A 23255-nucleotide genomic window follows, 5' to 3' on the forward strand; every position below is an offset into this window, starting at 1 on the left:
AGAGGTCATTTCTTTGCCAAGACAGCATATGATGGGTAAAAGGAAAAGACAAGAATGTGTGTCTTGCTGGAAGTTGATGAGAGAAGAGAAGAGGAGAGAGAGAGAATATCGTACCGTATCGACTGAGGGAGCGCGTAAATGTGAACGAGTTGGCGATGTTATACGCAGACACTTGCTTCTGAACCAGAGCCACCACTGAGCCATCTGTCACCTGCACAAAAAAAGGGAGGGCGGAACAAAAAAACCAAGAGACGAGAGTCAGTAACTAATACAGGAGACATCTGTATCCGTCACATGTTTGTCAGAGACTCAAAGTTGTCCAACCTGGTAATGCGCCAGCGTGTTCAGACGCTTCCAGTCACTCTCGATCTTCGTGGTGACATCTTCGTCTTGAAGGATGATTCTGGTGAGTCGCCCTTGTCTCCATTCTGACGAAACAAAAGGAGAACGAGAGTCAGCGAACTCTGATCGAAAGCTAATTAGTAAACGGTCATTTACGCTAAGAATGGATCTGTTGACTTATTAGGGTTCTTGTACAAGTAAGCAATAAACCATGAGCCGAACCTAATCCTAAAGTAATGTCCGAAAGTAACAGATGCGACGATCCGTTTTTTTCTGCCAAACGTGTGTGACATTAAGACCTAAAAGTGGGTGTTATCAAGCTTAAAAGATTAAAAAGAAATATAAATCATAAGCGAGTGATTCGAAAATAGCAAACGGAAATGATGAAATGTTGGGCTAATCTTCTGCTCCCACACCTCCACAAATCAACCAGACAACATTATATGATGGCTGTTATGTTACATCTCAGCAGGAGGGGTCTTACTTGTCGCTCTTGTCGCTTTCAGTCAACATTTCTGAACACTCTGGCTTATTAATAATTACTTTCTATGCAGCTAAACCTATAGCTGTGATCATAGCAAAGAGTAACCATAGGCTTCAATTGTTATTTATTCTTGTTGCCATGGCTACATTTCAAGATTACTACCTATTGTTACGAACTATGTTTTAAAGCTGCGATTTGACCGGCTCTACATTAAAAACAAACAAACAAAAAAACGAACCTACCAAAAGATAACATGTATGGAATGTTAATTATTTTATGATTGTTAAAGATTTTGAACAATGCATGTATAAAAACGTAGAGAAGATGTGATGTGCTCGTACCGAGGTCCATGTCATCAGCCTGTGGTCTCTGTGAGTACGGTATCCCTTTATACACCGCATCCAGCAGCTTATCTTTCACCTGAGTCACTGTGTCACAGTTCAGCACCTTTACCGGGACCTCCGTACCTGCGTCTCCCTCTGGAGGAATACACATCAGCGTCTGGGGGACAGAAAGAAAGCGATGTAAGAGGATGAATACAGGTTTTAGAATAGAGTAGAACATAAGCCTTTATTATCGCCACATATACATTACAGCACAGTGGAATTCTTTTCTTCACATACCCCAACTAAGGAGGTTGGGGTCAGAGTGCAGGGGCAGCTACTGTATGATACAGTGCCCCTGGAGCAGGGAGGGTTTAGGGCCTTGCACAAGGGCCCAGCAGTGGCAGCTCTGATCAACAACACAGAGCCTTAACCAGCTGAGCCACTATTGCCACCAAAGTCCGAGTGCAACAATAATTAGAATAGAAATCAAGCTAAAAATAAAAAAAGTGACTTGAACGCATTTGGCAAAACCGAAAACGCACGGTTTAAATAAAGACTTTTCAAAGGTGAAGGTCTCTACAGATTTGGAGGCTGATTTATCCTGGCCCACACCGATCAATCCACACACTATTTCAGTGCGATTGATCAACACGTCGGTATAAATGTTAACCTCAGAATCGCCACTGAATAAGGTCTGCCGGCACGCAGCAATCGAGGCGTAAAGGCTTTTAGAAAATACTGACAAATCGATTCGAAAAAATATATATAGAAACGAGCGTGAGCAAAATAACTTAGAAATGAGAATATGTAGTTCAAATGGAGGCGAAATGGAGATATGATCACAATAAAAGAGTTATTTCTGTATCGTGACGTATCCAGTAGGTGCTTTCAACTCTTTTCACTGGCACAGTACACAGGTGCACCATTCTGTTGCCGGAATAGAAATCTACTTAAGGGACATTTTCAGTCAACATTTCAATATATTACCCCTAGTAGTAAAAAAAATAAATCAAAGTTAAAATAAATCATGAATAGATTCTTAAATCTTCAATTGTGTACTCTTATACCATCCATTAAACCACTGTGAAGTATAGCATGACAAAGCCAGTCAATGCTGAAACACCATTTTTTTGGTCATGAGTCCAAGTCCAAGTCCAAGTCCAGTTCAAGCATAAAGCAAGGCAAGCTATTGTCAGGAACCCAACCATTGCTATCAACCTTCAAATACATAACTTTCATTAAAAATAATACATGCACTAGAATCAATTTACTAACTAATGAGCTACTGATGAATTACCTACTAATAGAGCCAAACGTTTGTGGACACATTACAGGTTCCCCAAATTTCAGTGCTTTGTACTTTCGCCTGTTGGCCCAATTTTTCGTTTTCTTTTTGTTTTCTAAAAATAATGCATGACCATTCATGGAGCTGAAGCAATGTTTCTTTGTTGTTTTATTTATTTCTGTGTTTGAGATACAGAAAGTGTGCCAAATTTCAGTCGAAATATTCAAATTTCAAAAAAAAATTTTTTTTTTGTGAAATCACCTAATGCAGACAGTTTGCACTAACTTCTGGGCATGACCTTATGCAAAGTTTTCGACATTTTGATTTAGATTCATCATGATTACATAGTGGTTAGCACGTTTGCCTCACACCTCCAGAGTTGGGGGTTCGATTCCTGCCTCCGCCTTGTGTGTGTGGAGTTTGCATGTTCTCCCTGTGCCTCGGGGGTTTCCTCCGGGTACTCCGGTTTCCTCCCCCGGTCCAAAGACATGCATGGTAGGTTGATTGGCATGTCTGGAAAATTGTCCGTAGTGAATGAGTGTGTGTGTGTGCCCTGTGATGGGTTGGCACTCCGTCCAGGGTGTATCCTGTCTCGATGCCCGATGACGCCTGAGATAGGCACAGGCTCCCCGTGACCCGAGGTAGTTTGGATAAAGCGGTAGAAAATGAATGAATGAATGATTACATAGTCATCCTGGTCTTTGAGTCATTCTGGGTGACACCATGACATTTTATTAACTGTTTGTGGCTAAACAATTTGTTTGACCCCATATTTGTATTAGGAGTAGAAGTAATAATAATAATAATAATAATAATAATAATAATAATAATAATAATAGTAAACACTACAAATAAGTGATTAGATAAGAAAGGGACACACTGTGGAGCTAGAGGACTGTTTGAACCTTTCACTAATGACCAAAAAGCAAACTGAAAAGCAAGACGCAAGTGCCAACTGTATTGTACTAATGACCCGATTAGCACTGCACCCAGGGCCTTTGCAGAAATTTACATACACCGACGGCCTTGTGTGAACACCCTCGCTGTGTAAATATATCAAGGTGCTTGACAATCCTAATCACCAGCAACATCCTTAATGGAATTTGGCCTGAGCTTAAGGAGAGATGGCAGCTCGAGAGAGAGAGAGAGAGAGAGAGAGAGAGAAAGAGAGGCAATATCACATTGTGCAAAATGGACTGTAATTGTATTCCTCTTCTTCCACAGCAACTTGTCCGTGCTAACTTTGTTTTTATTTATTAATGAAAGGACGTATCCGTATATAGTTACCTTTAATGTTGTGTAACGTTCATGAATTAAGTTATCGTTTATGTTTTAGCAGCGATAAACAATCGTTCCTTCACCAGACTCTGGTCATGTTACAAAGAAACCCTCTAATCTGATGACTTTCCCATGCTGGAAAACTCTCTGAATAGTACTTAGACCACTAATAAAAAGTACTGTATAAAGAAGAGTTTAAAAAAAAAAAAAAAAAAAAACACTCTGAAGACTTGGTCAAACCTAGCAAACGTTTCATCTGGATGTTTATTTTTGTGATTATTCATAGGTTCAGTGACAGCGTCGAAGTTACAAGTGTCAACGAATTATGCAAAAGAGATTTGTTTAATTCTGATAAATTGTCTTTAAACCTATTCGAGTTTTTAATGGTAATATCTTAATCCTAAAAAATATGACTCCTTCTGCAGGCCATTCTGTGGACCTTGACCTTTCCAGAAGCTCCCTGAGGAGAACATGTTTTGGACTAAGTGCTAAGACATCTGCATGACTTCACTGCTTATCGATTCCTCTGAGCGGATCCATGCCGAATAGACCGGGATTGAGCGGTTACTGATCTCCCACGGCTTTTACCGAGACGACTAAACTTCTCCTTCTCTCTCGGTCTTTCTACAGTATATCAAACAAAATCCTTGAAACGATTTTGCTGGTTTCGTGTGAAGACTTTTTACCTGGAGTATTTTTAAAAGGTGTGGGTCACGTGTGTTTAAATAAATCAGTAGTGGTTTCAAGTGCAGGGGTTTCCTGGCAGGGCTGTTTGGAAGGAGCCCAAGTCAAAGGAAAAAAGTCTGGTCTTCTATAATAGGCAGCGTGATTAATCAGGAAGGTTGTGGGTATTTTTCTTCCCCAAATGTAATTTTAAACCCTTAAAGTCTACTACTTCAACATAGCGTTCAGTTTTTCCAAGAGAATATTAAAATGTCTGTTACAAAATTGTCCTTACTATTTTCTCCAATCTAACCCAAATAAAAAAATGTTTATCAATTGACACCTTGATTTAAAATCCTCATGAATGAATAAATGTCATGAAAAGAGGAAAACAACGATGTTAAAGGAATGGATTGATTAAATTGGCAGCAGAGGTCATTTGTGAAAAGTGCTTGGGCCCCGATGACAAATGTTTTGTGCTATTATTATGTTTGGTCATCATCTGTTCATACTTGAATGTCATGAATAATTGTTACACACACACACACACACACACACACACACACACACACACACACACACACACACACACACACACACACACACACACACACACACACACACACACACACAAATATATATATATGTATGAGTTTACGTCTAAAAACGCTCAGCGTGCACATTATCATTTTCAAACGCTTTCCAAAAGTTGCTCATCCACACTGAAATGTATGAAAATGTTTACATCTCCCTACCGCGCACGCGTAAAACTTCGACCTGCGACATTTCCGCTAGGCGTTTACTTACTAACTGGCTTTCTGAAACTTTGCGACAATGTCGAGGAAAGGCACTGATCGGCTGAATTGTTCATATGACTGCATCGCATGACTAAAAATGCGTCATAGTATTCAAAAGCCTCCGTCTTCACAGTCCACACTAAGGCACGAAGACGGCCTTTTCAGATTTATCCGCTTTGGAGAGCGTCTTCCAACAGCTACGTTTTCGTTGACTTAAAACGCTGTCTCGGTGTGGACGAAAGGCCAAAACCGAGAGAAAAATATACGTTAATATACGTTATAAAAATAATACGAAAACGTATTAGTGTGGACATGTCAGTAGTTAGTGTGATGTCAGTAGTTCGCCATAAGACAAAAAAAAATTAGATGATGTTTTGTGTCATTTTGTTCACAAAATTTCAGTTGGATGCTCAATTCATGTAGGAATGTGGTGATTAAGACTAGTGATTAAAGTGTTGGTCTACAGATCGGAAGGTTGTAGGTTTTAATCCCAGGTACACCAAGCTCCCACTTCTGTGCCCCCAAGCAAGGCCCTTAACCCTCAAACACTCAGTTGTTTAAAACGAGACCACAAAGGTAATTCCACCTCCTGTTACTATTCCTTAGCAGGTTAGACTGCTTCCTGTTACTGGTATTAATCTCCTTCTTATATAAAATTCAGTGATGGTACTGCAGAAAGCTGCCATCTTCATCCCTTCTGCCCTACATGCACTCTTCTTTCTTCTGCCCTCTCTGCATTCACCACACGGCCCATCCTCATCTGTCTGATGGGCGGCGGCACTCGGGAAGGCATATATATTTCAGCGGCAGTAGAGGAGCTGAAACCTTAGTAACTCATCTATCATAACCGTGTAGAAGGGAGCATGCGCCGAGCCCTGAATAGCAGCGGGTTTAAGCTAACCTTCAGACTCCACCGGCTGAATGTTAATGGGAGTAAACTGCGCTGCTCGAAAACACTCCCATCGATCCGGCGACCCGTTATAGCGCAAGTTGTAAGATACATCATTTGCTCCCTTTTTTGCTCGGGTGTGTATTCGAATATCGAACCGAAGTCAAACACCTGGCCCCAGCGGATCTGCCAGGGTGATGGGGGAGTAGAGAGGAGGAGAAGGTGGTGGTGGTGTTAGTGTTGGGGGTAGGGGATTGGGGGATATGATGGGAAACGGGAGAGGCATTATGGGAGGTGAGAGTGCGCACACACACATACTGTACACACACACACACACACACACACACTGACCAGCTGCTTGTAGTCGATCTGCTGTCGGATGAGCTTGTCTTCGCTGAGAGAATAGCGCGCCTCTCCGGTGATGGCGTCGATCGGCCCTTTCTCCATCTGCTGCTTAATAGCGCAGTACAACATGAACAGTGGCTCTCCTGCACATTCCTGCAGAACGAAAGACAAAAGATGCGTGACGACAACAACCGGGGAAAACACTTAAAGGGTCAAGAGACCTTGGTTGAATGGCACTTAAATGTGTCTCTTTCTTTTTTAGGAAGGAACAAAAACAAATGGTGTCAAGACATTCTAATGCAATTCACGGCTAGAAAAATTGGCACAGTAAGTAAAAGGTACAGACGTCGGGAGAATGGGAGGGAAGAGTGGAGCACGCTGAGCGACCAGAGCTCAGAGAGACTGTAAATGCCCAATCACATTCCTTTTTCGATGGCATTTGCGAGGAGCGAGGAACTCGCCAATTATCCACTTAAAAGCTATTGATGACTAAGCAGTGATACTGAAGGAAGGCTGTTATTTAGTCCTTAGGCTAGATCAGCTTGACATTATTAATTACAGCCTGACATCTTGATGCTCACTCGGCTAGGCATGCACACAGACCCTGAGCGGGGGAGCGACGGAGACGGAGAGAACAACTGAGACAGGCAGACAAAGGCAACGGTGCGACAAAAGAATGATTAGATACTCCGGCGCAATTCTCGATTCTGATTGGCCGGATCAGATGGTGTCGATTGTTTTTCCAGAATGGCAGCACTGACTGGTTCAGGCTGTAATGCAAATCAAAGGTTTAAATGAATGCTGCTTGTTCTACAATGTTATTGTTTCCATGGTAACCAAGGATCTGTATGGTCTGTGTTACTATACATAAACACTTTACATAATCTAAGCATGGATGTGTTTTAACTCGACAAAACAAGAAGTTTTATATGAAAGCGAAAGTCTTCAGGGAAGAGGAGTTTATGCCTTTTTCTCGATGTGAATACCGTTTCATACAGAAACCGATTCGTCTTCTGGCTGTTTCGCAACAAACTCTCGGCATCATCTGCAGTCCAAAGCCATCGTCATCCAAAATTGTGTTACCATGAAGAAAAAGCTACACTGAATGAAGATCCCTAATCAGTTCTATGTAATTATCCCTATAGCCAGGGTCGAGGCCATTAGACTTTAACCTCTGCACTAATGGGACTTAAACATGCCTGGCCTTCAGCCATCACTGCATTCTGAGAAGTGTTTTTCTCCTGGAGCACACAATGGGCCCGATGTTAGAAATCTGAACAGGGGTTCGTCTGGGCAGTGCCGCTGCAGCTTTTGGGGTATGTTGAACTTTTCACATGAGGGGGTCAGGGAGCACCTGACAGGAAGTGGGTTTGGAAGTATGCCTAGTTGGTCGCTGAGGGATTGTTTTGAGTCTGAGGAGAAAGTGTGGCATTCCTGAAGCTAAGCCTGAGCCAACTCTGCAGATGCCAGATCTCAGGCCTGTACGCAGTGTTTTATCAAGCTTTGGAAATGGAAAATAGATCCAAAGATAAAGGGAGAAAATCTAGAGAAGAAAATGTGGCAAACCTTGAGGAAGCGATGCAGAAGGAACGTGAACCAGTTGGTGAGCATTTTCTCGGCCACGGATTCCGTCCTGCAAAAGAAAGAGGCAGCGTTGTCAAACATAAGCAAATGCTTACTTTTAGTTTTACTGTCATCTTTGTCATTGAGCTTATCTTTAACATACTTTCCCTTTAGGAAAGAACCTTTGAGCAGAACCATCTACTCTGAGATGGGACTCCTTACCGTCGCAGAAGCAGCTTGGGATGGTTCCGGTTCTCCAGGTTCTTCTCGATGAGGTCAGCCAGAAGCTGCTTGAGCACCACGGTGGCATACTCCATCCTACCCTGCAGCGCCGCCATGAGAAGAGACGCCACGTTGCCTCGGTCGCGCATGGAGAAAGACCTTTGGCCCTCCAGAGTGTGGATGAACATCAAGAGGAACATCTTGTTATGGAGCAGCTGGCTGAAGAGACGCAAGGCCTTCTCGACGTTCGCCGGAGACTGCAGAGAAAGAAAAGGAGGAGGATGGAGGTAGATGGCTGGATTAAATAATAGGAGAAGCAAAGAACAAATAACGATTCAACGGAACGAATGAAGCGGTTGAGAACAATGTGACGAATGAATGTGCTATTTTTTGCTTGACTGCTTCCTGAATGCATGTCATTCCTGAATTCCTGAAAGGGCTCGTTCTTTCCTGCTGACTATTTTCAAAACAATTTTTCAGAACGCACGTCACCAGACGCTTATTCCGTGGGGTCTTTGCATGGCTGCTGGTTTCGGCATGTGTCAAAGGTTTTAATTAAAAAGCAAGCAGAAAGCGGCATGTTTGCTCTGAAACACACTACTGAGGTAGCACTGGAGCTTAGGGAAGCTTTTTAAAGCACATCCTAGGGCTTTTATCCTCTTCTTCTCCCCTCTGGTGAAGGATTAAAAGAAAAAACAGGGAATAGGGAGGGGGTGGTGGCAAGAGGATGAGTTCTTGCAACCGACTCACTGCATAAATAAGTGTCAGACAACACCTAGGGATGGACAGGCAGACAGACAGACAGACAGACAGACAGACAGACAGACAGACAGACAGACAGACAGACAGACAGACACTAGGGAGAGGCACTTTATTATTCTTGTTTTTACTCACATCGAGCTCCTTTAGAACTGGATGCTCCTCGATGCCAGGGAACATCACTCTCATCGTGTAGGTACGGTATTCCAGGAACGGGATCTTCACGCCGTCCATGTCATTGGTCAGCTCTTGGATGTCCGTCTGCAGTTCGGCGAATGCTGGAGGACGGGAAGGTCAAGTGGTTATAGTTAGCAAACCATCAACGTAAAATTGTTCCACTTGGTCAGTGAAAACTCCAGGCTAACAAAATTCTGAGTTATCTTGGTTGATGTTTCACACTGCACATACTTAACCCGGGTTAACATTTAATCCCAGCATTTCATAATCTGAACACTCCTAAACCTGGGATTCTTATTTACATATTTGCACATCACCAATCATGAAAAAAAACAGCTTGCTTTTGTATCAGTAAGAAAAAAAAGACAAATCCGCAGTTAAAAGTTGTGCTCAAAAGTTTGCATACCCTGGAAGAAATTGTTAAACATTACCAATTATTTTGAAAAAAATATGACGGATAAGGCAAAAGATTATTTCTTATTCAAGGATAGTGTACACGTTTGGCACCACAGTGCGACATTGACACTGTAAAAGTCACGCTAAATCTGCTTCAGAGCAGTGTTTCATAATCCTGGGTAAAAAGTAGTGCTTCGTAACTCCGCCTCTATACTCTGTGTGAAATGTTTCTCTAAATGACGTGAAAAACCCTCTTGTGTGTTTATGTGAGAGGAGTGAAATTGCCCTCGGTGCAAAATATCTAAACTGTACTTTAAATACTAAATAAATCTCCCAGATCCAAAACAGCTCTAACTTCTGCAACTGCTAAAAGTCTAAATGCAGAAATCCCAGAAATAAAGCCAGCTTAGAAAAGATGAGCACATTATGGCATGACCCAGTTCAATCACACACATATCTCTCTCTCTCTCTCTCTCTCTCTCTCTCTCTCTCTCTCTCTCTCTCTCTCTCTCTCTCACACACACACACACACACACACACACACACACACACACACACACACACACACACACACACACACACACGAGTGAAGTGTGAATCCTCAGACAATTTCGCAGACAGAATCTGAGTGGATGAAGCAGATTTGCAAGTTTCTTTTTTTTGCGATCAACTCTAAAGTACAGGTTCAGGCTTCTTCTCCCACATTAAAGCATTAATGGCCAATTATAAAGCTTTTAACTCCCGATTACGCACGAGTTTGGCAGTGTGATACTGTAACTACCTGAACCACTAACACTCCAGCAGCAAGCAGCTAGCAGCTAATCTGCACTTCAGATCTACACTTAGTGAACACTTTTGTGAGCAAGCAGCTGGAGGAATTTGGAGGTAAATTCTTTGCTCAAAAGGTATGAAGGAAGAAAAATATTCGTATTTATTGAACTTGACATCAAGACTGTGGAGATAAATATCAGAAACCTTGACAAGACGGTGTTCTTTCTTAACTCGTAGCATGAGTAAATGAACGTCAAACCCTAAACGTTTGAGCGTAAAAGAATAACCTCTGAATATATTATTAGCCTTATTTAAAGGATTAGTAGCTTTTACCCATATTTACTTATTTAATAACCATTTATCTAACATTAAAGCTAGTTAGCATATTAGCAAGCAAGCTAACATTAGGTGATATAGAATAATTTAACTAGAATCCGAGTTAGGAAGCGAGCTATCATTAAGAGCCAAATCTTGCTTCACTTATATTTCTATTACCATCCATACAAGTCAGCCTTGTTAGGAGGCAAGAGATACAAATAAAAATGTGCTAGCAAGCTAGTTTAAGCTAACTAAAGAAAAATAAATCCACAAAATAGTTTATAAATGTTCCATTTATCAAATTTTTTTTTTTATCATTAATCATGATCTGAAGGTACATTCCCTCAATTTTTTCAATATACCACCTCTGTAGGAAAAGGAAAAGGGCTAATTTCTGGTCCAGAAAAAAACCCTCACACCAAAAAAAAAAAAAAAAAAAAAACTCAGCAAATCTGTTTTCAGCTTTTCCGTAGTATTTTTTTTTTTAAATTATTGGAAAAATCTTTTTTTTAAACTTTTTTAGTTATGTATTTTTGTAGTTTTTCCAGACAGCACCTTTAAGAAAAATATTACGTGTGAATTTTATCAAAGTATCTTGTTCAAATTTTCATGTTCAGATCATCTTAACATATTTTAAATTTAAATACCAAACCAACAGTAGCCTGTGAATATTTCTCTGATATGTGTATGTACCACCGGTTTCTACACGTCCTCACCTTCCTTGCACTCCAGAGCTACCCGGGACTCCAGGTTATCCATCTGGAGCTGAAGGCGTTTAAGCGTGCGATCTGCGTCCCTCGTCTTCCTCTTGTAGGCGATGAGGACGGCGATGATGGCGATGAGGAGGACCCCACCACCCGCTCCGATCCCGATGATGGCCGGAAGCGTCAACGTGCTGTCCGAGTAGATGTGGAGAGTGCCAGGGGAGTACTCCAACCCACCAACCAGAATCTAAAAGAGAAAACGTTAACAGGACGTTAACACATCCTGGACTCTCCCAGAAATATTTCAAAAATCTCCCTGGATTTTCCCAGGAATCTCTCAGAATTCTTCCATGAATGTCCCTAAATTCTCCCAGGAATCTCCCGTATTATACCAGGAATCTCCCAGGAATCTCTAAGAAGTTTTCCTGAATTCAATTATCAATCTCCCAAGATTCTTCCAGGAATCTCCCTCGATTCTCCCAAAAATCCCTTAAGAATCTCTCAGAATTCTCCCTGAAATGTCCCAGGAATCTCTTTAGAATTTAGAATTACCTAAATAAGACATTGAGCTAATATTAGACATTAATAACTAGACATGCTAACAAGTAAGCTAGTTAATACTAATCTTTAGCCTCTGTAATATACGTGCTTTTTAATTTTTCAGGAACAAATTAGCTAACATTCAAGCTAGTTACAATTTAGCAAGAAATTTAGCAACCTAACTAATTATGCTCAGATGCTCAATTTAAACGAGAAACCAGCGGGAGATGGACAGGCGGATCGGTGTATCTTCTGCAGTGATGCGGTCGATATACCGATCTGTTGTGGTGAAGAAAGAGCTGAGCCGCAAGGCGAAGCTCTCTATTTACCAGTCGATCTACGTTCCTACCCTCACCTATGGTCATGAGCTTTGGGTCATGACCGAAAGGACAAGATCCCGGATACAGGCGGCCGAAACGAGTTTCCTCCGCAGGGTGGCTGGGCGCTCCCTTAGAGATAGGGTGAGGAGCTCAGTCACTCGGGAGGAGCTCAGAGTAGAGCCGCTGCTCCTCCACATCGAGAGGAGTCAGCTGAGGTGGCTCGGGCATCTGTTTCGGATGCCTCCTGGACGCCTCCCTGGGGAGATGTTCCGGGCATGTCCAACCGGGAGGAGGCCCCGGGGAAGACCTAGGACACGCTGGAGGGACTATGTCTCTCGGCTGGCCTGGGAACGCCTTGGTATTCCCCCGGAAGAGCTGGAGGAAGTGTCTGGGGAGAGGGAAGTCTGGGCATCCCTGCTTAGACTGCTGCCCCCGCGACCCGGCCCCGGATAAGCGGTAGAAAATGGATGGATGGATGCTCAATTTAAACGAGAAACCAAGTTAGCAAGCAAATAAACATTAGTCTATTAACTAGAATACTGTGTAATTTTAGGAGCCAGATTTGTTTTACTTGCAACAGTCAAGCAAGTTAACATCAGCCTTGTTAAGAAGCAAGTGGATGAACATTAGGCTAACTATGACAATGTGTAATTAATACTAGGCACCAATTTTGCAAGCAAGCTAGTTTACGCTAACTAAAGGATTTTTTTTCCTTCATGTGACTGAATTTACAACTTTCTCAAGACATCTTTAAAAAAATAGAGACCTTAAAAGAGAGCCATAAAGAAGTAGCTATCTTGCTATCGTAGCCATTTATACAACAGCATCTATTTAAAAGTACATGATACTGTGCTTATAGCTAGCTATGGCCAAGTTAAGCAATGTTTATAGTCCCAGCTGGCGACACAGAAGAGATTTTACCTCAGATATTATGTAATTTAAATATGTCATGAGAAGCCAAGTTTGCTAGCAGGTTAACTAGCATAACGGTGGTGTCAAGTGAAAAGTTGCTAAAACATAACTTATCTTGCCCTGTTATGGACTGACGAACTCTCATCACTCAGAAAGCTCAATCACAGGATGAAGCTCTAAAGACTCGACATTAACTTTATATTTCCACTGACTAAGGATTTTGGTTCAGTTGCAGAATTGCTGACTTGCTGAATTGAATGATACGGATTAGATTTGTTTACCTGAAGCTTAAAAAATCCCCTCTGCTCCCTAAAGGCAGCTAAAGCGGCAACGCAGTCGGCACCGATAGCTCATGAGCTTCGCTTCGACTTAATAACTGCTTTTTGTGATGCAGCTCGAATCCCTCACAACAATTGAATCCCTGAGGATTATAATCAATGGTAAATGATGTGATGCTGTTAAAAACACCATGAGGGGGGATATGCTAACAATCAGCTCAGCTGGCGGTGTGGCAAAATATATCACTGCCAAACGACAAATAGCAATTACATAATATATTCCACAGATGGAATAATACAGTGTTGCGCACAGGTCATTTATTATGTTGTCTACTAGATGTTAAAGGAGGAATTCGATAGACTAGCAAATTCAGTCCGGGGTTCTGACATTGCAACCGAATAGCGACGTGTGGCGGCTTGGGGATGGTGTCTTTATATTATATTTATGTCCACCTTGTCTTTCCAGTTTTTTCTTGGTCACTGTGTTGCCATGACAACCGTCTCGATGGACAGACTTCTAACTCGGTTACTATGTTTCGTCCGCGATCATGGCCGTGGACCGCCCGATCAACCTGACAGACGTGTCAGATGGCCGACGGCGACCTGAAATCTTTTAAACAACTGGTGTCTCCAGTGTTTGTATTTTGCTTTTACTCTTTCTATTATGGAATTTATGCCTGTTTTTGTTGTGTTCATGCTCAGTATTGAATGTCTTTGTCATATCCCACTCCACAGTGGTTTTAATATGAAGCTCAAATAAAAATAGACATTCAGGACTTTAAGGAAGTTTACTATTTCTGTTTTCCCCTTGAATACTAGGGGCAGTAAATTCATAGAAAAGTTCAAAAAACTAAAAACGGTTATTTAAATACCACACAAATGTTTCTATCTTCGATCTATGTTGATATCAAACCCATTTCGGCTCTCTAAGATGCCCCAAAGTGCTTGTTCATAATCATCTAAAATCAGAAAGTGTTTATCTTCAACCACTAAAACTCTGTGTAAGGTTACCAACAGAGGGAAAGACACACGTCTCACACTGAAATCCAAGAGTGTCCTGAATGATTTGTTGCTATAGGAACAACATCGTATTCGCCGAAAGACCTGTCAGAACTGTGCTCTTATAGAAAATCCACCGAATCGTTCATTCAACACTTTGCGACCAATAAGATTCGAATATTAATCAGTTAAACAAGTTATTTTCTGCATTGTGAAACAGAAATCTGAGGTTAAGTAGGAAAGTTCACTCTGGGTTTCTATCTGATGTGTATAATAACACACAAAAAAAGATTGTGATGACTGAAGATGAACGCAAATGCATTTGATAGAATGAAGTGAGTCTGAATTCAGACCGATGGTGTGTGGGGACTGGGAAGATTGACAGGGATTCGGACCACAGAGAATGTGCCTGGTGTGAAAGCCACTTCAGGGGTTTGCGTATGGCATGATGTCATATTCACAGCAACAATATGAGTAACTCAATCTTGAAGACGGCCTTAAGGTTTTTCCCTCTTTTTTCTACTGTAACAGTGAAATGGATAATGTATATTCATTTTCCAATCCCTCCATGAGTTTTTTGCTTTTTGGCCAATTACAATGGCCTAATTCTAACTTTTGCTAAGAAAGCCTGATCTTTGAGAATATAAGCAGCCCCCTGGTTAGATACGGTGCACCACTTACATGCCAATCACATGACTTCATGAAAAGCCGCAGTGGCGCAGGTGGAACCTATAATGAAGCTCTGAGCAGAAAGTGCTAGAGCGCTGCTTAGAAACGGAGGTCGACTGCCGAGCGGTTATACAGAACTTAGCCTTTCCCTGGTCACACGTCAATTACGTGCGGCGTCCTGTCGGCTTTCCTAACGACTTTCACCTTTCCGGTGCTGCGTGGCTGCATGAATTATGGAGGCAGGGGAAGAGCGAAGAACAAAGGAAAGCCCAGAGAGCTGTCGATATGTGTCAGGTCATTAGACAACTGATTTCTGCGCACTATTATGCTCTCTATCATTCTTGCTCCGTCTTTTTTTCTTCTTATCTCTCTTCCTGGCATTAATAGACAGAAAAGGCAGGAGAGAAGAGAGACAGAGAGAGAGAGAGAGTGTGAGAAAGAGAGAGAGGGTGTGTGTGTGAAAGAAAGACAGAGAGAGAAACAGAGAGAGAGTCTGAGAGGAAGAGAAAGATAGAGACTGAAAGAGCGAGAGGATAGCGATAGAGGGAGTGTGTGCGAGAGAGAGAGAATGAAAAAACGAGAGAGAGAGAGAGAGAGAGAGAGAGATGGACAGGGAGTGTGAGTGAAAGAAAGACAGAGAGAGAGCGAGAGAAAGACAGAGAGATTCTGAACGACAGAGGGAAAGACTGAAAGAGTGAGAGGAGATAGATAAAAAGGATGTGTGTGTGTGTGTGTGTGTGTGTGTGTGTGTGTGTGTGTGTGTGTGTGATAGAGAGAGAGAGAGAGAGCGAGACAGAGAGGGAGTGTGTGAGAGATAGAGAGATAGAGATGAGCCGTGACTCAGAAGAACCTCCGATATCTCACTGGATCCTAATCTCCTCTTTGATTTGCACCCGGCTCGTGACTCCTCTCATCGATCCACAGGGAGTTGGATGCTGTGCTGAATTAGTCGGGCAGATGGAATCTGAGAGCGGTGCTGAAGAAAGAAAGGGGCGGAGACTACGGCGCCGGGTGGAATTGATCCGTTTTAATGACGCCGAATGCCTAGGACTGTAATTACAGGGATACCTGACAGCATTCTGACAAATATTTACGTTCAACAAGAAAACGCAGCAGCAAACCACAGACGTGTTTTGGGTCCCTTTTGAGCAGGATTCCTTCCGTCACTCCTCTTTCCCTCCCTCCCTTTCTCTCCGTCTTGCTCACACGCTAATCCTCACCACGTGTCATGTTTTCAAAAGGACTCGTCTGGTGGCTGGAAGATTCTTAGGGGAAAGTGCTCGTATCGGACCGTCTCCCTAACCATAAACTTTGCATGCCGTGGATTAGCATAAAAATAAATCCAGATGTAACAAAAGCCACGACATCCAGCCCTGTTTTAGGATTTGACCAAGTGAGATGTATGGGGTTCTTTCTGTGAAATCAGCGGTTCTGTCTGCTCGCAGCCGCTCATCCATTTTCTGGTGTGTTTATAAGCGAACACTGTGAAATAAAAGCACCGTCATAAATTCTGTGTCGATTGCAGACGTGGTGCATCGTGACTTTACGACTCACCAGAACACGCTGCTCTCCGGTGAGGTCTGGCGAATCACATAGCAGCTGGGAGTCAGAGACGGTTAGCAGACACGCTGTTTCTCCTATCATTACTGAGTAGTTCAGGCGGGCGTTCCCCGGGGCAGGAGGAATCAGGTTTTTACCCTGAGGTAAAGAAAATGGCATGTGTATTAGCGTTAAATACTGCTAGACTGCTAGTAATTCAATTCAACTCAATCTAATCAATCAATCCAAATCAATAAGAAAAGAATGGCTACCTTGAGGATAATTGGAGATCCAGGCTTGACCTCCAGTATCCCGGCGTTCCCGAGTGGGTCAAAGGTGGGGTTGGGATAATATGTAAAGGGAGTCCCGTTGAGGACGAGGAGGGAGGACACATGATCCAGGATGAAGCCAAACTCGTCCGGATGAATTCCGCTCTCGGGGACCTGACGCTTTGTGTAGACGATAGGAGGAGCGAGGCAGGCCATAGTGGTGTCATTCAGCACCGTACACACCTGAAGAAAAAGCAGAAGAGTAAATATGAGTTATAACTACACCAGGGGTCGCAACCTTACACACCCAAAGAGCCATTTGGACCCGTTTCCCACAGAAATAAAAACACAGTGAGCCACAAAACCCATCTGACATCTAAAATGAAGATAATGCTGCATATGTCGTTTTTTACCTTTATGGAAAGTATAGAAAAAACTGTAGTGTGTTGCATTTATGAAATCAATTATCTGCTACCGAGTAAACAAAATGTTATTTCTGCAGGCAAACAAAAATATTTTGAACAGTTTGAACTAACCTTAACAAAAAAGACGCCGGGTCGAAGGTTACTTTCAAATAAAATGTTTAATGTCTAATTGAGTCCTCTTCGTAAATTGACCAGGGCTCACAAGTTTTGAATACAGGCAAGCGTGATATCTCCACCCCCACCCCCCAACTCCAATTTTTTTCATTGGTTGTTGCGTTAAATCTTTCCCAAACAGTGCTATTTTCCGATTGGCTATTGTGTAGCCTCTTTTTTGATTGGCTGATAAGTGTCAGGCTCGACTAAGAACTCCAGGAGACGCGATTGATTCCTGCCCGTTTCCATAGAGACCGATACATTTTGTGCGCTGCGGCTTATTAAATATATCATATAATTAGTCAAAAAGTTTTTCTGGGTGAGAAATACGATGTGTGGAGGGAGAGCGCGATAAAAGACCAAACTGTCACTCTCGATGCGTGACACTTGACAGCCCTGCATGACATCAAAACTTTAACTTGCCGGCTGCAGCAAACCAAAAATGCGTCTGCTTCTGTGATTCGGACGAGTCGGCAGTTATGACGCATAATTTGAGCGACAGAAAAATTAAACACGGTTTATTTTAATGTTACAAGAGCATCATAATCTTAGAATTACATTTTTTTAAACTAACTAACTAAAATAAAATAAATTTAAATTAAATATTTATTTTCCAAATGTACTTGCCGACCCCTGAACTAGACAGTTATTACTCATGGTGTATGGCCATTCTTAACCCTGCTTTTAACCCCATTAACATTTACAGCATTTGGCAGACTCTGTTATCCAAGGCAACTTACATTTTAACTCATTTTATACAACTGAGCTATTGAGGGCTAAGGGCCTTGCTCAGGGGCCCAGCGGTGTCAGCTTGGTGGACCTGGGATTCAAACTCACAAACTTCCGTTCAATAGTACAACGACTTATCCACCAGCCTACCACGACTTTTGCAGTGTTAACCCAACACCGTGTGGCAGAACGTGTATAGTACGAAATGATGCAGTGTTAAAATGTTACGACTAGATGCAGAAACCCAATCAGAAAGAACAGCACCTGCCCCAACATATACTGTAACAAATAAACATCTCAGTAGGTAGCGTCAGGCAGCAAAGTCTCTTAACTTGTGCTTGTCACTCTCAGTAAAAGGAGGCGTGGCCTCACAGCCGGTCATACCCTAGGATTCTCTTTACCTGGGGTTTACAATAAAGGGAAGGGATTTATTTCCTACATACATAAGGATGAACTTGACGATAATAATTTGTCCTAGAATTTTCAGCCCCACTCCAGAGATCTGAAGCTAAATGACATTTACATTCTCTTAACAACAGTAACTAGGTTTTATCTCTTAAATTAAAATGGAGTATTGTTATTAAAACGAGATGCTAATGACAATTTTAAAAAAGTAAAACCCACTCTACTTTATCATCCTGAGTAGCATTAAATGCTCAATATGTATAAAACACTTTGAGTGACTGCCACTAGACATGCTTTATTACGCTTTGTCCGTGAGCGTCGCATGATTTTACCTCAAGCACATCTGGAATCGTAACCTCCTGCATCTATTTCCAACCATATTCATTTTCCTTCATGAAATTAAAAGCTTCTCTCTCCTGCCTTATGCCCTCCAGATCTTTAATAAATGTAAAACACATGGAAGGTTAGTGATAATTAGCCTCCAAAACCCAGAAGGTCGTTTCGGTGGTTTTCCTGCTACAGAAATAGCTGGAGGGTGTGTGCTTACGTTTGTGGTCTCCACTCCGCCGTACTTGGCCCTGACTTTGGGCTCCTGGATGGTGAGCAGGTGCGTTCCGGTCACGGTCAACGCCGTGCTGCCGCTGCAGGGACGAGACGGAGAGAGATTTTGTGTATTGCTTATCATTTGTATTCTCAATGCATGCATGTGTGTGTGTGTGTGTGTGTGTGTGTGTGTGTGTGTGTGTGTGTGTGAGTGCTCACTTGATGATGCTCCAGTTGGGCTCGATGCTAAGGATACTGGGATCCTCTGTGTAGATGTACCGAAGGTCGCTGCTGATTTCAGCTTTGTCTATGAACAGCTTGATGGACGAGGCTCCCCGGCCCTGAGCGGAGGCCGGGGTCACACACACGATCTCGTGCAACGTTCTCCTTTTTGAATGAAATACAAGGATTTTATATGTTATGTCTATTTTCCACGCAAAAACTGCTGATCTTATTTTAATTAGAGGAACTGCATTGGTCTCAATAATTATAATACATTTTCCTCATGTTTAATGTGGCTTTTATACCGGTCAGTCCCAAAAAAAATAGGCGTGGCCTTAGTGTTTCTCAGATCCAGGAAATGGAAGCAGAGTCACTAGTGAAAGAAGGTGTGGCCTTTGTGTCTGTCAGTATCAGTGAATGAGGCGTGGCCTTTGTGTCTGTCAGTATAAGTAAATGAGGCGTGGCCTTTGTGTCTGTCAGTATAAGTAAATGAGGCGTGGCCTTTGTGTCTGTCAGTATAAGTAAATGAGGCGTGGCCTTTGTGCCTGTCAGTATCAGTGAAGGAGGTGTGGCCTTTGTGTCTGTCAGTATCAGTGAATGAGGCGTGGCCTTTGTGTCTGTCAGTATAAGTAAATGAGGCGTGGCCTTTGTGTCTGTCAGTATAAGTAAATGAGGCGTGGCCTTTATGTCTGTCAGTATCAGTGAAGGAGACGTGGCCTTTGTGCCGGATACTCCATGTAAAAGGAGGCGTGGCCTTTGTGCTTGACACCCCCAGTAAAAGGAGGCGTGGCCTTTGTGCCTTTCACTCCATGTAAAAGGAGGCATGGTCTTTGTGCTTGACACCCCCAGTAAAAGGAGGTGTGGCCTTTGTGCTCGACACCCCCAGTAAAAGGAGGTGTGGCCTTTGTGCTCGACACCCCCAGTAAAAGGAGGTGTGGCCTTTGTGCTCGACACCCCCAGTAAAAGGAGGTGTGGCCTTTGTGCTCGACACCCCCAGTAAAATGAGGCGTGGCCTCTCAGCCTTACAGAAGCAGCCATGACTCTTTGAAGCTTCTTTTGGGATTTAAGCTATTAGCACAGTATTGATTTCTGCTCTTTTTGATTTCTTGCATCATATTTCACTGTGTCGTATCTCACATCTTGTGCATACTGCATGCTGAACGATGGTATATTTAGCCATTACCCTTCAGTTTATCATCCATCCAGTGAGAGATATAAACTCTAACTTGTTTCTAAATGATTACACACATTACAGTTATGCTTTAAAAAAAAGACTAAATTATCTACACTGATTAGAGCAACTTAGTAAAAGCTCACAGCTTTTAAAGCTCGCATTTAAAGCATAATGACCTGAACTGCTTCTTGCATACAGCTCCACCTGCATGTCACCTCTCCTTATCTGTGTGACACTAGTCTGAGATGTGAGACGCTGAATAATTCAGTAGGATTTAACTCGTGCATGTGACGCGGAATCGGTGGCTGTGAGCATCGTTATACTCGTTTATATACCCGTTCCAGACATTACCTCTTTAGCTCTAATGCAACACTAAAATCATAGAACCCGTCTCTGCTTCACCGAACCTGAAGAGCAAATTTTATTTGCATTTCATTTATGCTGATGTAATCCTTTAACTGTGCGTTGTCGCACTGTACGAGTCTGTTTTCCGCGCTCAGTGTTTGTGCCGGATTTGTTTTCTTTTTCCACGCTGAACAAACTGCACTTTTTGTCCCTGACTGATGTCCTGAATCGCAGCAGGACGAGTCCACTCATGCAGTGCGGTGTGTGATTACATCCATCCATGCAGCGGCGCCCCCGTGTTCTGCCCCGCTACGACATTTACTCTAACTGACAGACAGCAGTATCAGTGTGGACTTTTTTGCGCTGCTCGGTCCCGTACTGTATACTTGTCTCATCATGACACGCAGCAGTGAGCATGAGAAAAGAAGAGAAGAGAAGTGAAGAGAAGGGAAGAGAGAGAATTCTGATTGCAGAACGATCAGTTGATGAACTCACCTGACAAACACACACGGCTCCTGGGCCAGGAACACGGTGACTGCGCTGCCTGCATCCAGATGCCGGCCCGAGATGGTCAGCCTGGTTCCTCCTGACACGGGTCCTTTTTCTGGCTGTACACGGTTAAAACTGGGTGTCTGTCGAGAAACACACAGATCCAAATTCTTGATCCTGCAAATAAACTCAGACAACCTTGAATCTTCTTCTTTTATTCTCGCACCAATTAACTTCATGTCCTGTTTCAACACATCAATATATCTCCTCTTTGGCCTTCCTCTTGACATCTGGCGTAAAACGTGCCAAATGAAATCGTACTGATCGTCAGTGGGAATTCCGTACGACCTCGATTACGTTGCATTATTCGTCACAGTGACTCTGAATCCCATACGATATAAAGGCTTCTACGTGTTAATGAGGCTGTGATATTATACACAGACAGTATGAGATGAAAACTAGTGCTAATATGTAGTTAATTTTTTTCCAGCTAACTTGTATTAGGTGACTACAAGTATAACGTAAATCTAAACCTCGAAAACAATCAAACATTTTCTTTTGTTTTGTTAAGATTTTAATAATTAAGACAGTATTTGTGCAGAAAAATGTATTTTTTGCCCGAGTTCATATCCAAACATACAACACACACACACAAGGTTCATATATTTGTAACACCGGCCCTGCTAATTTCTGTAATGAAAACAATCTGTCTGCTCCTGTGTTGTGTGTTTAGATCATCTGTATTGTGATTGCAGTTTGTATGTGTGTGTGTGTGTGTTTGTTTGTGTGCCTTCAGGCCTGTACATTTGTCCTTAATTAGTTGCCTGGCTGTAGTTCTGCCCTCAGTACAGCCTTCTGAATGAGTCTCTGCTATTCATTAAAACCCTCAAGAGTCAGACAGCTGTGTGTGTGTGTGTGTGTGTGTGTGTGTGTTTATGTTTGCCTGTATATGTGTGTATACTGTAGGAGTTGTAAATATGTCTACACTCAGTGCTGAGATGTACAAGTCTAACTCTAACATCAGAGCTGTCACACTTTCTTGGCACAACATTCGACTGGAAACAGATAAGTACACTGAATCCTTCATAAATAACTGGAACAAAACAAGAATAGAACTGATTGAGAATAGAATTGAATAAAATAAAATAAAATAAAACAAAATTAGAATCAGAAAGAACTAGGACCTGCTCCAATAATCTAATAAGCAAATTCAGCTGTTTTTTTTCTTATTATCATTGTTGTGACATTATTATAACTAATCCCCAGTTTAATATAATGGAAATCATTTTTATGTACCTCATGTTCCCTGTGTGTGTGTGTGTGTGTGTGTGTGTGTGTGTGTGGTTCTGTGCAGCTTCAGGGCTTAGACTAATAGATTAAATGGCCTAATCATGCAAGGCAGCACTTAAACCTCAGCACGGTGAGTGTGTGTGTGTGTGTGTGTGTTGTTTACTGTGCCTCTTCTACATTACTTTCCTTCCACCCCAGCTGCTCAGTCACAGGAGCTTTATGGGAGACCTGATTGGCTAACAGATTAAGAAAGCAGTAACGCTATTGTTTCTCTGACCGTGAAATCTGATTGGTCCACAGCCCCAGGGAGGGAATCCCTATTGGCAGACTGGCGCATTTCTCTCTGACCTACTGTATGTAGTCATCTACACACTGAAGTGGGGCTCAAATCTGAATTTGAACGACGTGTTCTCCCGACAATATTTTACTATTGATTGTTATTATTAATCTCACTACAAACAGTAAGGTGCAAAAGAATCAGTTCTAAAACGTTGAAACTTGATTTCAGCCTCAGACGAAGCCAACGATAATGTTAAAAAGCATCTGTTTAGACTGTAATGACACAATATATAGATTTCAAATAAAATAGCCTGTCAGAAACATAAAGCAGGCCATAATGGAGCTGGATTTATGCA

General features: G+C 42.3%; 1 protein-coding gene across 1 annotated transcript in view; it reads right to left on the bottom strand.

Annotated features, from left to right (window-relative positions):
* The window catches only part of plxna3 (plexin A3), a 188933-nt gene that overhangs the window by 10012 nt on the left and 155666 nt on the right, over window positions 1-23255 (bottom strand). Inside the window, exons 15-27 of the mRNA XM_027151064.2 lie at window positions 21337-21473; window positions 19320-19487; window positions 19105-19198; window positions 16849-17088; window positions 16592-16735; window positions 11332-11566; window positions 9089-9231; window positions 8195-8451; window positions 7976-8042; window positions 6416-6562; window positions 1168-1327; window positions 325-428; window positions 115-211 (exon numbers count right to left, since the gene is read on the bottom strand). Of these exons, the coding sequence (XP_027006865.2) occupies window positions 115-211; window positions 325-428; window positions 1168-1327; window positions 6416-6562; window positions 7976-8042; window positions 8195-8451; window positions 9089-9231; window positions 11332-11566; window positions 16592-16735; window positions 16849-17088; window positions 19105-19198; window positions 19320-19487; window positions 21337-21473 (1993 nt within the window). The remainder of the gene's footprint in view (window positions 1-114; window positions 212-324; window positions 429-1167; window positions 1328-6415; window positions 6563-7975; window positions 8043-8194; window positions 8452-9088; window positions 9232-11331; window positions 11567-16591; window positions 16736-16848; window positions 17089-19104; window positions 19199-19319; window positions 19488-21336; window positions 21474-23255) is intronic.

Source organism: Tachysurus fulvidraco, chromosome 14, assembly GCF_022655615.1.
Source record: "Tachysurus fulvidraco isolate hzauxx_2018 chromosome 14, HZAU_PFXX_2.0, whole genome shotgun sequence".
Classification (NCBI taxonomy): domain Eukaryota; kingdom Metazoa; phylum Chordata; class Actinopteri; order Siluriformes; family Bagridae; genus Tachysurus; species Tachysurus fulvidraco.